The sequence below is a fragment of the Ambystoma mexicanum genome, chromosome 6p (assembly GCF_040938575.1).
Source record: "Ambystoma mexicanum isolate Mex_15411 chromosome 6p, UKY_AmexF1_1, whole genome shotgun sequence".
NCBI classification, from domain to species: Eukaryota; Metazoa; Chordata; class Amphibia; order Caudata; family Ambystomatidae; genus Ambystoma; species Ambystoma mexicanum.
The window spans coordinates 1,413,500,336-1,413,518,136 of record NC_090935.1 but is presented as its reverse complement, the minus strand read 5'-3'; the positions used below and the strand labels follow the sequence as shown (position 1 = coordinate 1,413,518,136).

The 17,801-nt window shown below is 44.6% G+C and overlaps 1 protein-coding gene across 2 annotated transcripts in view; it reads left to right on the top strand.

Annotated features, from left to right (window-relative positions):
* Positions 1 to 17,801, top strand: part of POLR2B (RNA polymerase II subunit B) — a 616,839-nt gene that overhangs the window by 204,423 nt on the left and 394,615 nt on the right. For both annotated transcript variants that reach the window (XM_069626112.1, XM_069626111.1), the window contains 3 exons: positions 2,117 to 2,260; positions 5,887 to 6,026; positions 6,116 to 6,227. In XM_069626112.1, the coding sequence (XP_069482213.1) occupies positions 2,117 to 2,260; positions 5,887 to 6,026; positions 6,116 to 6,227 (396 nt within the window). The remainder of the gene's footprint in view (positions 1 to 2,116; positions 2,261 to 5,886; positions 6,027 to 6,115; positions 6,228 to 17,801) is intronic.

Here is a 17,801-nt window from a genome sequence, read left to right as displayed (position 1 = left end):
ACGACGGAATATTCATGAGCATGTGAATCCATGCCAGACCCATGCTGGAGAACAGTTACAGGTAAGTAACTTGTTCCTTTCTGTGGTCTCGACTCAGCACAGTGTCTTGCCTGGCGTTTCAGTCGGAGGAGAGGATAGCGGCCATCCTGGGCAAGGTACAATGGCTGTTGACCCTGAAGATCGCAAGGGTGAGGTCCATCAAGTCCCTTCTCGGCATGATGTTGCCATGCAGATATCTCATTCGGCTGTGCAGGCTGCGGATGCGGCCACTGCAAGAGTTCCTCAACGCCTGTTGGATCCAGGTATCAGGAAGCTTCGAGGACAAGATCTCTCTTGACAACGATTTCCGTTGAGCAATAAGGTGGTGGGGAGTCCTCACACCTCTGTTAGCGGACTTCCAGACCCCCACCTCATCAGGAGACGTCACGACGGACGCCTCCCTGGAGGGGTGGGGCGCGCACACCTGAGGTCTCCACGTAAGATGCCTGTGGCTACCGGAGGAGAGGTAGTTGCATATCAATGTACTGGAGCTACGGCCAATGTTTTGGGCCATTAAGTCCTTCCGTCCCTCAAGGGCAAGGTGATAAGGGTCTTCACGGACAAAACCACCACAATGTTCTACATGCGGAAGCAGGGGGGCACCAGATCCCCAGTGCTCCCCAAAGAGGCGCAGGACCTATGGCACTGGGCCGTTGCCCAGGGGATGTTCCTCATCCCGTTGCATCTGGCAGGAGTGAAGAACACCATTGCCGACTCCCACAGCAGGGAGCTGCGCGCTTGCCATGAGTAGGAGCTTCGGCAGGATCAAGGGGATATTCTGTTCGTCGATGGGGAATCCTCAGATCGATCTGTTTGCGTCAGCGACAAACCCCAAGTGCAATGAAGATGACGTGAAATGTTAGAGCTGTGCAATGAAAGGAACAAGTTACTTACCTTGAACTGTTCTCCAGCATGGGTCTGGCATGGATTCACATGCGCACCCTCCCGCCTACTCCTCTGCAGCTCTTCTCTTGGTCCTACTGCCACTACGTGCTACCAAATCTGAAGATGGCTGCCAGAGGAGGGGCTTAGGTAGAGGGCAGTTATTGGCTGGGTCAGTGTGACCCAGAGACCAGTGATTAGTTTGGAAAAAGACAGTTCAGAAATGAAACTGATTTATTTATTTTTTTCTTTACCAAGGATTCCCAGCCTGACGTGGAATATTCATGAGCATGTGAATCCATGCCAGACCAAGGCTGGAGAACAGTTACAGGTAAGTAACTTGTTCCTTTCATTGCACAGCTCTACAGCTCACACTTAAGATCAGCCTGGCTGCTCAGTCACACTACCAACTTGTGTAGGACATGCCTATATTAAAATGTGGGTCTAATACCAAGGAGATAAGTCTTGTGTAGTCCCACACCAGTTGGACTGCCCTAAGTCTTATCGAACAATGCTTGGATCTACTTGGATTCATATGTGCCCACCCTTCCTCCCCACTTGCAGATGAAAGTCCATAGATTTCATAAACCTTTCTGTTCTCTTGCATTTATTTCATGCTACCTCTTGTCAGAAACAAAATAATCAAATGGACCTCGACGTGTAAAGGATCATGGGTACAGTACACGTCACAGATATGGGATTAAAAAAAAAAAACTCCCAGTCTGTCCCTCTTTGAAGTTCGAAAACAAAATGCAATACTCTGCACCTGCCACTAAATGGCAACCTATGCACAACATTTTGTTCTAAGTAGATATAATCATCAGAAATAAGAGTAGGGTAATTCATGCATGTCTTATAGTGCGTGGACATTCTGTCATTGGGCAGTTGTGAAAAACGTGTACTGGACCGGTTAGCCACCCCCTTCCCTTTATAAGAGTTGCACTTAAGCTGCTCTTTATGCCACTTGGAGCCTGTTAAAACGTGAGTGAATACCTGGCATCAAGGGAAATGCAGAAATGTCTAAAGAAACCTGACCACAGGTCTTGGGAGAATATCTCCCGAATAATCGTGTTCTAGGTTACCCCTATCAGAAATGTTTATTGATGTGAAATGTATGGTGCTAGTTGAAAACATGTGCCACAAACCAATGTCTAGTAGACTTGTAAGAAAATAAACTCTGATTTTGTGCATGCAGGTGCTTAACCGACTGACCTTCGCATCCACCCTTTCACATTTGCGGCGCTTGAATTCTCCTATCGGTCGAGATGGTAAACTGGCAAAACCCCGCCAATTACATAATACTTTGTGGGGAATGGTCTGTCCTGCTGAGACTCCAGAGGTAAGAAAAATACTGACTGCTTAGTAATATTGTCTTTCGATTTTGGCTGCTTGAATGGTCTTTATATTTATGTATCTAACTTCATTTTTGTGTGCTGCTCTTTATTTTTTTCTCTTAATCACCTATTTGATGGTAATGGACCGAAACTGCTTTAATAGGATTTCATGTTTTTTGAGTACCAATTTTTTGAAATTCAGCGCTGTTCTAACCTCTGCATGTTAATTTCCAGTTAGGTGGAAATCCCACTTTTTAGCTGATCGAATCACCCCCTTTACTTTTTGCAGGGTTTGTGGATATAATGGTGTTAGTACAGTTTTTTTCTAAAATCCACCCAAAGGACATTCTAAGACTCTACATGCGCAGTACAGAAACTCCAACTCTTAGTAGAAGGCTGTACTACTCAAGGTAGAAGTAGCTATGACAGAGCAGCCAGGCTTGTCTTGCGATGGAGAGAGGGCTGTAGGAAGGTGTAAAGAACTTGTACCATTCATATGGTCCAAAGAAACGCTGATATATTGTAAAAATAATGGTTTCTTTTATATATACACAGGCAAAGAAAATTCATTTAAAAGGTAAGTACTATTAGAAGTCATAAACACAATAGAAAAACCAACATAACACTTCTGGTAAGTAAACCAAAGTTAAAAATTAATTTAGAATAGCAGTATGCACTTCAAGGTTAGTAAGAACACATCATCACACTTTTAGAATGGCAGTAAGCAGTTTTACCGCCAAGTAACTTTGAAACACTCGTAACATATATTATTTTTCAGGAATATTCAGTTACATCACCAATACATAGCAAGTAAGTCCTTTGCACCACTTACATTTGCTTCAGAGGCCTTATACTTTAGCAGTCCTTCTCTAATCTAGGGCATGAGTGTTCTCAGAGGCAGAAGGTGGGGGGGGGGGCTGGTGGTCTAGGGGCCAGCTGTAGGCAGATCAGGAATAGGTACAAACTGTAAAAGTCAGAGTTTGAGAGGATTTCTTGTTTTACAAGTAACAAACAGACTTTAGATTTGGTAGAAGTGTTCATGGACTTTGTTGAAGGCTCACTAGATGCGTTCCAACGTTGGTCCTGGGACGAACGGTATGGGCAAACTCAACTACATGAATCACCACCCTACCCTCACAGAAGTGACTGACTTTAGGTCAGTATTACCTCAGGCCACACAGTAACTCAGAACTGAAAAAGAGCTTGCAGACGGATGCCTTCATGATGCAGCAGCACAGGACCTGGTCTCTGGATTCTTGGTTGTGTTGACGAAAAAGGACACTGGATGAGAAAATTGCAGCAGCAGTTGAGGAAAAGTTCCCTGCAGAGGATTCTTTGGTGCTCCTCGCCGCTCTGAGGATTTGGCATCTCTTTTAAGGTACCAGATGAACGGTTGTCGATGGATCGATTTGCTGATCTACCTCGGTCCAGTACTCTGCTGAGGGGACTTCAAGGCGTGGAATCTAGCTTCTGGAGGTCCAGCAGGAGTCCAAAGTGTCAGTGAGATTTGTTCATGGGAAGATGATGCACAGCACTTGGCCTTGAGGTCCAAGGGTTTTGACGGTTTGCAGCCCAGGAAGGTCACAGGTCATCATGGGATGGCTTGAGTGCAGGTGTTCTTAGGACTGATTGGTTTCACTAGTCCAAGGGTCGGAGTCATAGGGCCTCATTACACGGTAGGCGGTAACCATGGCGCTATTAGCGCCTTGATTGCCTCCGGTACCGTACCAAGTCCGCCATGGTGAATGGCGGAATTACCGCCACATTCCAGGGTGTGTGGGGGCGGGAATTCCCCATTCATCATGGCACTTTATGGGGCTCAAATGGGAATGGGGAAGGCGGCAATTACGGTACCGCAAATGAGGGTACCCTAATTGCCTCCATGATCCCTTTGCGGGCCCGTTCCTTAACGGCTGGAAAAACTAGCCATTGAGGTTGGGTCCCGCAAAGGGACCTCATAGTAAGGCGGTAAGGGTTTACTGGTACCCTAACCGATAACGGTAAACCCTTACCGCATTCCGTGTAATGAGGCCCATAGTCTTTGGGACTCATCTGTTTCATGGAGAAACGGGTCAGCATGACTGTGGTTACACAGCAGGCCTCTCCAATAGCTGGAATCACCTACAGGTGTCTTCTATTCTTCCTCATCGGATTCAGCTCCAGTTGTCGACTTGATTTCAGCTTCCAGATCCAGTCCAATTTGTCCAAGAACCCAGCCAATCGGCACACATGCTAGATTCAAAATCTGGGGAGTGGTTGTCCTTTTAGGTCAGACAGCCTCCCGTGTTGGAACTGGTTACAGGTAGGCATGCCAGAAGACACAGGACTAAAATTCTGGACTCCTCCCTCGTTTCCTGACTTCAGACACTCTGGAGCCTCGGCGGGCTTCACAAAGTATTACCGCCAAAGACAATCAAACCAGGACCTACCCCACCCAGGACAGCTGAAGGACCAAGAAAGGACCAACACTAAAAATGGTGGAAAAAGTTAACAGCCACTGTTGGAACATTTTTTCTGACGTCCAACTTGGGGCTTAGTAAAACCATTTAACCGAGGCAGTACAAGACTCCACTCTTAGTATAAGGCTGTAGCACCAGAGTTCAGGGTAGCGTAGACTGAGCAGCCAGGCTTATCTTATGAGGGAGAGAGCTGTAGAATAGGCACAAAGAAATTGTAATACACATGGTCCAAAAAAACACTTAAACACTATGTATTGTTATGGAGAAATGTGCTAATTCCTCTCTACCTTAGAGACCCCAAGCAACTTTGCTGGGTTTTAAGACCTAATTTTTAACCTGCAGAGAGTGAGACCCTTTTGCCCCACTCATGTATTAATGTGATTTGAACTCTGTATTTCTTGAAGTATGGAGTCTGACAAACTCCATAGGCATCTTTTACATTGTGTCACACAGCACCTTCAGTGCAGTGACAAGACACAGGGAAGTCTTTCTAGAATTTCCAAAGGTTTAAATACCTTCTCTTGGTTAAACTGTTTCCAAGAGCAGTAAAGTGAAATTGACTTTACTTACATTTGTAACGTTCTAGACCCAGCACACACTAGCTTACAATAGGGTGCTGGAGGGGTTACCTAGTATCCCCTTTGTCTAGCTTCTCATGTAACATTTATTCTTACCCTTTTCTCACTGAATGGCTGCTGGCAGTGGTTTTGTTTCAACAACCATGGTGTGCATTTACTGCTCTTTCACTCGCCCCACTCATTCCCACTAACTCACCTCCTACCCACTTTCCTTTTCAGATCTGCCAGGGGAACACTCTGGTGGTGAGCTTGCACGGTACAAATATCCAACATTAACATATCATGCGAGGCGTACAATTCTACTTGGAGACTTTTGTCCCCGTCTGTTTTGCATTTTCGCAACTGCCTCGTACATCCAGTGTAGTCATGAGTTTCTCGCATTATTGAAGTCACGCCCCGAGGACTCTTAAGAATTTCTGCCCACTCCTCCAACATTCATTTGACATTCTCAATAATTGTCCACTGCTGAGAGCATATAGCATAGCATAGCTATGGAGATCACCCTGACCTTGATTTTTTTTTTCTTTATAAATGTGGTTCATATATTTAAGTCAATTTATTTCATCTACCATTGTTTTTAATGTCTCTTACCAGGGTCATGCAGTAGGGCTTGTGAAGAACCTGGCCTTGATGGCCTACATTTCTGTTGGGTCCCAGCCATCGCCAATTCTCGAGTTTTTAGAAGAGTGGAGTATGGAAAACTTGGAAGAAATCTCTCCAGCTGCTATAGCAGAGTATGTATGCATAATTTGGTTGCGATTGATTTGTGGTTGACTCCAATTAACAATCTTAAATTGATCAAGGGTCTTTATTTCTTTTTCAGTGCAACTAAAATATTTGTCAATGGATGCTGGGTGGGGATACACAAGGACCCAGAACAGTTGATGAACACACTAAGGAAATTGAGGAGACAGATGGACATCATTGTGTCTGAGGTAAGTTTTACCTTCTTGTTTGCATTTGGGCTATTGCAAGACCAACATTCCATCAAACCCCTTTGGCATGAGTCTGTTTTACCTGGTTTAATCCTGAATAGTCATCCGGGATAAGAATAGATTGTCAACCAAAATACCTGTCTACACTCATTTACAGCCAAATGGGTGGTGTTAGGATAGATTATTTTCTTATGTGAAATCTCCACTCTGCGAGTCCCCAGCACTGTTTTTCTGTACACCTGGATTTTTTGCTACTTCACCTGAGTGAGCGGGAATGGTGTCCCCCCCCCCCCCACGCAATCCCTTTTTTTTCCATTTTTTATTTCTTTTTTACTGTCGTATATGGAACCTTTTTTGACCACTTTTTAGTATTTCTGTTTGTAGTCCTTCTTTCCTTATACTTGTTGGCATATACAATTTCCTAAAGCGGCACACCGCACATTCTCTGCATTGTTGCTGGGAGCTCCTAGAGCTTCCACTTTGATTTATTTTCCTGACTAATGCTTGTAGTCACCAGAGGGGTTCCTTTTTTTTTAATTTTTAATTTCTTTGGCGAGATCCGCACACCCTACCTTTTCTCACCTCTCCAGTAACTTTATGGTTACTGTGACAAGCCCTGTGTTCAGGCTGTTGGCAGTGTACCTTTTTGCACACATTTGTGACTGCTGTCACAGGCTGTCTTCGCAGCTGCGGTAGGGGACACACGGGACACCATTTACCCAAAATGATGGTGTTAACTTTCCTAACCCCTGAATATGATTGTTGGCTAAGATCTTCATATTTGTGATAAATCTTCCTCACCTGTGTCAACCCCAGAACATTTTACCTTGTCACTAGGTGAGTGTGAATCTTTTTCCGTCACATCTAGTCTTTTACTCTTTTTATGGGTGATCTTTTTATGTTTCTCCATAGTGTATGATTGGGTTTGGTTTCCTTTAACTTTTGGGCTTAAGCTTGGTTGCCCCTTTGCGCTTCCCTCTTCATTTCTCTTTAATATGCTTGGATGAACTACTGTTCCCAATGGTTAAAGAGGGATTTTCATCACCTTTACATTTAATATAGTGATCCAGCACACCCCACCTTATGTGGAGTGCTGGGGGGAATACAATGTATCCCCTTTCTTACTTGACTATTAACATTTTTGTTGCTAGTTTACTTGAATGGCAGTGGTTTTTCATTGATAACGTTTAGTATTTATAACTCGCAGGCTGTAAAATCAGCCTTAATATGGGCAACTGTTCTGCTAGAATGGTGGACTCCTTTTTTTTCGTCGTTTCCCGTTTGCCTGATTGAGGTCTTCCCTTGCCATTGTCGGCATGAACGGCCTTAGTGGAAGTTTTGTCTTAGGTGGGAATCCTTTGTATTCTATGCCCAGGCTCTGAGTGTCTGAGAAGGCAGGAAGTGAGGGAGGAGTCCAACTCCACAGCCCTTTTGTCTTTCACCTTGCCGGAATGGAACCAAGTCCCAATGGGGTGGCTGGCTGTCCTGATTGGAGAGCCAAATCGCTCTCTTCTGTAAACTGCATGGAGAGTTTGCAGAAGTTGTGATATAGCTCCTGATAAATAACCCGAACATGGGAGTTGCTGACAAGTCGTCCACTGGAGCTGATGGATGGAAGATGAAGGAAAGACGTCTGTAGCGATTTATAGTGCTGCATAACCGGAGCCTGATGCAACCATTCCTTCCAATCGACCTGCGGGGGTCCCAAATGCGACGCGTCCTACCCAGAGGCTGTCGATATCCACCTGTCTCAAGAGGACCTGCATTTTTAGCCATCCCACGACATACTGCAACCTTTGTATTTGTAGTGCGACGACAGCCCGCAGGCATCAGGGCGCAGAGACAGAACCAAATGCAAGATACAGTCATGGTGATAATAAAGTCTATTTAAGCGGGAGTTTATTTAAAAAGGTGAGTCTTCAGGTTCTTCCTGAAGATTTTGTGGTTCGGTTCTACGTGCATTGCCATAGGGAGATTGTTCCACTGCTGGGCCGCCTGGACCGGAAAGGATTTCCCGGCACCCATGGCTCGGTTTGCCAGTGGTACCTGCAGCTTGCCTAATGCTTGTGATCTCCAGGTCCTGTTAGGGATGTATCGAGTGAACTTGGATCTGAGATACAACAGGGCCACCCCGTATAAACATCTATGCACCGGCATCATGGATTTAAAGAGGATTCTCTCCTCAACCCTGAGCCAATGAAGAGATCTCCTGCCCTCCGTCACATGATCTCTTCTATTGATCCCTTTTACTACCTGGACCGCATCGTTTTCCATTATCTGACATTTCTTGATGCATTGTTTAGATGCTCCCAGCAGTAATGAATTGCCGTAATCAAGACGCGACCGTCTGATGGCTCTGGCTATCGTAGCTGAGTTGTTCTCTCTTAGGAGCGGACGGATGGCTCTCAAGAGCCTTATATAGTAGGAATTATTTTTGTAGAGGTGATTGGTTTGAGCCTCTGTACCTAGAGTGGATTCCATCATCCCAAGCATTTTCTCTTTGGGAGACTACCATAATATGTGAATCTTTGACCACAAACTCCTCATATTCTACTCCGAGCTTGTCTCTCGCTTGACTAGAGCCGTATATCATTAGCTCAGTTCTTTTGCTATTTAAGCACATCCAATTTTCATCCATCCACTTATCAATTAGGTCATACAAGGCCATGATCTTTTCCTTGTCGGCTTGATAGTCACCCTCTAGTTCTAACACTGTATCATCGGCATAGTTGGTAAAATATATGCCGATGGATTCTAAGAGTACACATAGATATTTCATGAAGAGGTTTAAAAAGAGGGGATATACTAGCTCCTTGTTGCACCCCTGCACTTATGTGGGTTGGAGTCGAAAACCTCTCTTCTCAGTGTACTCTGGCTACTCGATCTGTGAGAAAAGATGCCAGCCAAGGCAGCTTTGGAGCATCCTGCTGTTTTCTCCAATACCTGATGTAATAGGTGATCCACAAGATCGAAAGCAGCACTTAAGTCCAGAAGCATTAATATCCCTGTCTTACCCTTGTCCACTATGGAGAGCATTCGTGATTGAAGATCGAGCATCGCGGTTTCCATGCTATGTGCGAAACATAAACCCGACTGCTGCTCGTTCAGAATGTTGTTCGCTTCGACATGGGATTGCACTTCTGTAGCAATTTTATCCATGATTTTCAGGATAAAATTAGTGTTGGTAATCGGGCGCATATTGCCAGGGTCCTTTAGGATCCAGGCCTGTTTTTTTTTTTTTTTGTAAGGGAGTGATGGTCTTCTTCTTTATGGCTTGTGGAATCATGCCATCATGAAAGGAGGCATTAATTATCTTTGACAGGACTGGGGAAAACAGTTCCTTATTTTCTACGATTATTTTAGGAGGAATTAGATTTTCAGCAGGAGGACGGTTTCATCTTGGCTAGCACCTTCACCATCTCATCTTCAGAGATAGGTTGGGAGTTGAAATTGTCCAGCTTGTAAGGCTGCAATTTTGCCGCATTGGGGAGGTGAATCTCTTTTGAGATTTCTCTGGCCTGAATGATGGCCTCTCTGGCTTTTTGTTTATCTGCAAAGGCCTTTTTCACAAGTTCAGTCCTCCTCCGTTGGAGTGTAAGGAGGTGACACGGCTTTAGGTTTCTGGACCGAGTTGAGGATATCGAAGAGCTTACTTGTTGAGTTAGGTGCAGATTTGATCAACTCATTGTAATGTGCCGCTTTAGCCTTTCCAATGCCCTTTCTATATTTGGAATTTGCCTGGTTCCATTGTTTATTTCCTGGTGATGGATCCTTTTGCCAGATTCTTTCCAGCCGTCTTTTCTCAAACTTGAGCTCACGGGGTGTGCGATTATACCAACTCTGATGGTTGTTAGTTTTCCTAACCATTTTGGATTTAAGAGGGGCATGCTGTTCAACTATCTCCAGTAGAACGATCCAATGTATTGCAATATTACCAATGTATGAGCCGATTTCAATCCAACTAGCCTACTGCATATCAACTGTTACACTGGCATACAGAACTAATGAGTCATATATCCATGCCTGCCTTTTGATCCTGATGTGTAATTTGTTAACTGTATGAAATAACCAAATCGGCCATCCTCACTTCCCAGAGTTGCATTTAAACTAATCCATTACAACACAAATGTTGCATGGATCCGCAAAGTACCTTATCGTGCATGACCTGCTGCCTAATACCTGTTGCCATATCTGCCATAATTTGTTAATTTGCTATTTGAATCCATTGCGCACCCAGTCATAATAATTCATAGTTCTGCATCTAAACATGCCTAATGTTATGTTAATGTTAAAGACATTTGTACCGTGCACTATCACCACCGGAGTGGTACCCTGGCGCTGATTCAGTGATTACACAGAAACATAGTACGAGTTAGATACTTGGGCTATAATTGTTTCATTGATATCTGAATTCAGTCCTTTGTGTTACTATCACAGTTAGATATTAAGTCAAGGATGATCGCACAGTTACTGTTATTCTTAGGCCTCTTTAGAGTATTGAACATGCCAACCTCATCCGACCCTACCATGGGCCCCCACTTGTGCAAGAATACTATAAATGTAGTAATGACAACACCTTTACCATTACCGAATGACATACAACCATCTACACTCCTTAAACCTTGCATCAGTACGTATCATCATGCTCCCTGCAAGCTCCCACCTTTACCTCCGCTAAAAGACATCTCAATCTTAACTACTAAGACCTCACCCACTGCTAGAAAAACTTGACTCTCACTGCACTTCTGTTCACCCTGCCTAGGGACACATAACATCCAGCCGACCATTAAGACATTACACAAAACTACTATCCCCCACTATATTAAGTAACCTTAGACTCTGCTCTAGACTCCCCCAACAACACAGACGAAAAACCAACATCAATAACACAATTACCAGAAACAAAAATATAGTCACCTTTTTGAACCTACGAAAATTGACAATTCTATCAAAACCCGACCAACCTCACTCCGGAACACTACCAAGACATTAAAAGTAGGGCTGATCAATGCGAGATCTATTCAGGCACACGCGCTAGACATACTGGACATTATATCCATCAATGACCTCGATATCCTCGCTATCACTGAAACCTGACTGAATTTATCCTGTGGTCATTCACTAGCTTTAGCCCTCCCAGATAACTACTGCATCCTACGTTCGGACAGAACGTCGGCTAAAGGAGGAGTTGTTGCATTTATCTGCAAAACTGTATTAGAGTTAAGAATGACCAACAATCGGCACCTACCATTAACTGAACTACTCAGTGAAGCTAGCTACATCTGCCACATCTACCATTACCTTGCATCTGATCTACCGAACCCCTGGGAATACCGCCACCTTTGAAGCGGACATCTCAAGCTTACTACTGTCTAACACTAAATGTAAATCACGGATCCTAATCCTAGGTGATTTTTAACCTTGGCCTCGACTACCCCAAAGATGCCAAAGCTTCTACCCTCAAGGACACGATTTCTGAGTTGGGGTTTACACATCGTGTCACCAGGCCAACCCACAACGAAGGCTGTACGCTCGCCTGGCTAGCGCCCTATTATGCACCCAACTAATAAACCATTTGACCCATCGGATCTAGTGAATCTCTACAGTGACACCATCCTTGAGCTATTAATAAAATGGCTCAGCTCAAACTGCAGAAGTCGAAACCCTGTGCCCAGGTAAACAAATGGTATACTCCACAGCTAAAGACTCTTAGAAAAGAGAAACGTTCTGCTGAAACTACCTGGAAAAAGTCAGCTTCTAAACAAAATAAAGACCTATTTATTGCAGAATCATTTAACTATAAAATAGCCATTGTCCAGGCAAAAAAACATGGCTATAATGACCGAATAGCTAAGGCTAACTCTAGTACTAAGGAACTGTTCAATATACTAATCGAGTTGGAATCACCTGCCCCTACACAGACTCCGGCCCTGACACCCTATGGTGTTCCAATCTCATTGACAATGCCGCTCCACAAGACCCGTCATCCACCTCTAACATTGATCTCCTACAATTCAGCTTCAAACCATCATCCACCAAAGAAATAGAGAATATAATAACTAAACTCAAGGGCGACGTCTGTCCGGCTACGCTCATAAAGGAGGCGGCCACTGCACTTGCCCCCTTTATCACTACATTCATCAATGCCTCATTTGACACCAGTTCTGTTCCCACAAACGTGAAAGATGCCTGGGTACTCCCTCTATTGAAGAAACCTACCTTGGACCCTAACAATCCGGCTAATTATACATCTATTACCACTGTAATGTTCCTGTTGAAAATACTAGATCGTGCAGCATACATTCAGTTCCAGCAGTGCCTGGAAACCAATAACCTTCTAGGACTAAAACAGTCAGATTTCAGACCAAGCAAATACAAAGAGGAGATGGCTGGAATGTTTAGACTTAATCTTTACCACTGGCAATGCTCTGGGCAACCCTACAGACCACTGTTCTTCGCCTGCCAAGCCATTACAGAAGGGAAAGACCATATGCAAATCAGGCTTGGCCCCACCCCAAAAGGGGCAGTCCAGCCCGAACTGCTAGGCCACATCCCTTCTGCACGAGACCACAAGCATCCCCAAACATGTTTCGCCCTTGTTGGGGCTCATCAGTGAGGAGTAGCTTGGGTCTCTAGGCCCAGCAGGCACGGGACCCACGTCTGGGCATACCCGTCCCACTCGGGGTGACATAGCAAATACAAAGAGGTGATGGCTGGAAGGTTTTTTCCCTTCTGTAATGGCTTGGCAGGCGAAGAACGGTGGTCTGGAGGGTTGCCCAGAGCATTGCCAGTGGTAAAGATTAAGTCTAAACCTTCCAGCCATCACCTCTTTGTATTTGCTATGTCACCCCGAGTGGGACGGGTATGCCCAGACGTGGGTCCCGTGCCTGCTGGGCCTAGAGACCCAAGCTACTCCTCACTGATGACGCCCAACAAGGCTGAAACATGTCTGGGGATGCTTGTGGTCTCGCGCAGAAGGGATGTGACCTAGCAGTTCGGGCTGGACTGCCCCTTTTGGGGTAGGACCAAGCCTGATTTGCATATGGTTTTTCCCCTTCTGTAATGGCTTGGCAGGCTGAAAAACGATGGTCTGGAGGGTTGCCCAGAGCTTTGCCCGTGGTTATGATTAATTTAATACCTTCCAGCCATCACCTTTCTGTTTTGTTAGATTTCAGACCAAGACATAGGACTGAAACCGCACTTATTGACTCGGACACAAATCCAGACATTAAAAGACAATGGAAAATCCTACCTCCTTTTACTACTCGACTTATCTGCGGCATTTGATTTAGTGAACCACGAAATACGCTGCAAACATCTATCAATGGCTGCACACTTCTCCGACCAAGCAAATTCATGGATTAAATCCTTCCTCTCTAACCGATCCATGAGGGTCTTTGCACGAAATGCTACAGCGCCACCCACAGCAGTCTCCTGCGGGGTCCCACAGGGATCGTGCGCGTCACCCACATGTTTTCACCAAGCCTTTGTTTGATATACTTGATCTGGGTGTCGCATATACCAATTATGCGGACGGCACCCAGATGCTCATTCCCATCACAGGTGACTATGCCATAGATGGCAAAAAACTGAATGACTTACATATTACCATACAAATTTGGATGGCGAACCACGGTTTGTCTTAACAGTGATAAAACCGAACTACACTTACTATGTTCCAAAAAAGCCAAACTTAACAAACTAGGAACCTCCTTCAAAGCTTTCAATATTGACGGCAATACTATTGAAGTAGCAGACCATGTGAAAACCCTTGGTGTTTATATCGACTCCACCTTATCTCTTAAGAGACAAACCAACGCTCTAGCATCTTCAACAACATACACCTGCAAGCTAATTACAGCCAGCTGGCCATACCTCGCCACCACTAATTGCATCACAGTAGCAAGAGCTCTAGTATTATCCAAACTTGACTACTGTAATGCTCTCTACTTGGGTACTTCAGTACAGAATATCAACAAAATGCAAGTTCTCCAAATCAATGCAGTTAGATCAGCTTGCAATATACATAGACAGCACATCACAACAGCCATATACCTCTGTGACGCCTTTGCACGACATACATCTACACGTCCCAGTAGATCTGTTCAATCACATTGCATCACCATACCTCGCTACAACCAACAATGGGCCGGCGGGGTCAGCTTCCCAGTCATGGCCGCAAAAAAGTGAGTCACTGCCCATTTACATCAGAGCAGAACCGTCCTTCATGGCCTTCGGTAACATGTTAAAAACATGGCTACAGGATCAAGAACATAACTGACCTATCATACTATCTCAGGAATGTTATTGCACTCCCATTACTGTATAAATTGTATAGTGTTTAGCCTCTTGTTACTCGATATAAATACCCTGTCTATTGTATAATATATATATAATGTATAAATTGTATATTGGTTTAAATTGTAAGAACAGCGCTCAGTTGCCTCGGGGCTGGAGGCGCTATACAAATATAAATGTGGTTCGAGTAGTGCTACAGCTGTTGCTCACAGGAGTCCCTAGTTTGGAAGCACTCTATTTGACATAGGCAGGGTTCTAGTTGTTCTGGGCCTAAGCCTTTGAAGTTTCTGCTCCGAGTCCTAATGTGGGGGCTATGTTTAGGCTTGGGTGTACTTGCAGGTGTATTTCAAACATAACTTGGAAATGGTCGGACCAGATGCACGGCTGGGTTATTATGTTCCGAGTGTTGAGGTCCTGTGTGACAAGCCAGTCAACTGATTACTTTCATTGTAGTGGGTTCGTTAGTCTGGATTAAATAGTCAATATTTTCTAACGACTTCAAGACTGATTGCTTCTTTGTCAAGGGGGATTCTACACCACCTGTTGGATCGCCCACCAAAATAGAGGAGGAATTGGTAGATTTCAGTACATTCAGCTGCTGGGTAATTTCGCAGCTAAAGTCTGAAACAAGGGGAGGGGGAGGCCTATTTATCACAATGACATTAATACATTCTCTAGGGGTAGGAGAGTATTTGAGGTGAAGGGTTTCGCAGCCTGTGCAGGACAGTGAAGCTTTAAATAAGCAAATTGTCTCTCTTGCTATTATGGCTACCCCACCTTCTGCCCCTTTATCCATATTCTGGTGATAGATAATGTATCCTTCTGGGACAGCTTTATTGCAAACCGGTCCAATTTGGTTTCCTTGAACCAGGTTTCCATCAGGAATAACCTGCCAAGATCTTCCTCTAAGATAAGATCATGGATGTTCTCGGAGTGCTTGCTAAGGGACCTGTGTTCAGTAGGCATACTTTTAGGGTCCTTGGGTCCTGCTGTTGCTAGTTGGTCTTCCCCATGGTATCTTTTTTCTTATGGAATACCGGTGTGATGAGAACCCTGGGGTCTGTCGACTGTGATCCTAACTTGTTGGTCGTTTCCGCCTAGGTCCCCATCTGTTCCCTTGTTTCGTGTATCTTGCCGTGGGAGTCCTTGGATTTTCGTCCCCTAATAGGTCCCTGCTCCCGCCCCCTATGTGGCACCATTGCCTGTTGCCAGTGTTTGACCAGGGCTTTTGTAGTTACTAAGATGGGGGAATCTCACCTGATACAATCTTTTGCTTGGGTTGTGTTCCAGTGGTAGCAAGGGAGCTCAGGGCGATGACCAGAATCACGAGTTCTTGGAGTTCCAGATGTGGCACAAGCCGCGAACTGTCGCAGACTGGCCCCAAGTCGCTGGCGCGGTTTCTAGAGAAGCTGGGCTGCAAACAGCCAATACCCCGGGACCTCAAACCTGAGTGCGATGCATGGTCTTCTGAAGTCTGAATCTGCCCACAACTTTGGTGGACTACTCCCGGACCTCCAGATACACAATTTGAATCCCTGAAGTCCCCTCTGTTAGGTATGTTTTTCTAAAGTCCAACTGGGGTTAGACTTCATAAGACTTCTCTTGATTTTAGGCCCTTATCTTGTAATATAGGCCTGTACTAACCAAGTCGGTAGAGTGGCAGAGCAGCCAGGCTTCTCTTAGGATGGAGGAATATGAGCTGTAGAGTAGTACAAAGAAATCTGTGCATGCACACATCCATGGAAACGCTTAGTTATATCAAAAATAATGATGTATTTATATATGCACACAAACAATTCTAAAATCATTTAGTTAAGGTCACTAAAAGCACTTATGTTTGTCACCTTTGCAAAAGTCAAGGGGAAGGAAAGGTTAGAATGAGCACAGCTGGCAATTAACAATGTCGCACTCCCCAAGTAGGGCTATAGGCAGTTATAGGCAGTTTGTTTCCTAACTAGAAATGAGCTCACGTTCAAGTTGTGGAGGAACAAACATTGCCCAAGCCAGTAGGACCAAGAATGTTTACTTTTGGGAAACCAGCAAGGCCACCGTCGCATGCACAGTACCATCTCTGACAATTTTCAGAGCAAAGTAATCAGTCAGTTGTTAATCTAGGAAGCACAGGAGCTCAAGAGGAGCCTTCCTGTAGGTATACAGACTGCCAGGCATGCACAGTGGAGCTGCAGTCCACTCCCAAACATGGAAAATGGCACTCCAAAAGCAAAGGAGCACCGTAAATGGTCTAGGGTAAGTGTACCGAAGCCCCACAGCATCTGAAGAGTGAAGTTGAAAATGTAGCTGGTCGCCTTCCTGATTCAGCGTTCAAGACCTGGTTTCCCGCTCTTTGATTGTGGTGATGAAAGGGGGGGGCCCCTTCAGTGGACTTCTGAAGTAGTACTCGAGAGACTGGGGTCAGCAGCAAAGGATTTAGCTCACTCAAGCCGCGGTTTGTGGTTTTATTCCCTTTTCTCAGCACCAAGATGCAATTGATATCGCAAGTCAGATTCCCCTCTGTTTCTTTGTCCTGAACTCTGGTGAGGGCGCTTTTGGAGAAGAATTGCTACTTTTGGAGGTACAAAGCGAGATTTGTTGATTGCAAGTCAATGCACTCTTAGGCAAGATTGTATGCAGTAGCATGTGGGAGGCTGCACCAGCCTTGACCTCCCTTTTGGCATAAGCATGTACTACACGTTGTTAGAGTGACTGAGCAGTCAGGCTTATCTCAAGAGGGGTCAATGTGAGCTGTAGGGTTGTAACATAGTTTCACAGTGACTGTTATTCAAGTAAACACTTAAACACAAGGTTTCTTGATTAAACAATTATTAATCTAGCAGTTGAATAAGCCTTCTTTAGACAGGAGCACTATATATGTGTAACAAAAATATACTTTACTGTTTCTTTAAATCGGTAAATACCCGTTTGGGATGGCAAACAGATTCTTCCTACACCCCGAGGTGACTTAAATATCTAGGACACTGTGGACATTAATATATCACTGGTACATTTAGAGCAATACTGAGTTTGGTATTAAAGAAAAGGTTTTGGGAATAAAATAATGGTTACCAAATAGTCTTAAGCAGTTAACTACTTTTTGTACCCCCCAATGCTAAGTATATTCCCATTTTCCTGGGGGAAAGGTAAAGCACAAAGTCTGAAGTAAGAAGTCTTTCAGGGAACAAGGGCAAAAGTCAAGGTGAGTTGAAGCACTTCTTGCAGGTAGGTAAAAAGTCTTGCACAATGTTTTCGAATTTTTTTTCTATAAAAATGAAATCACTG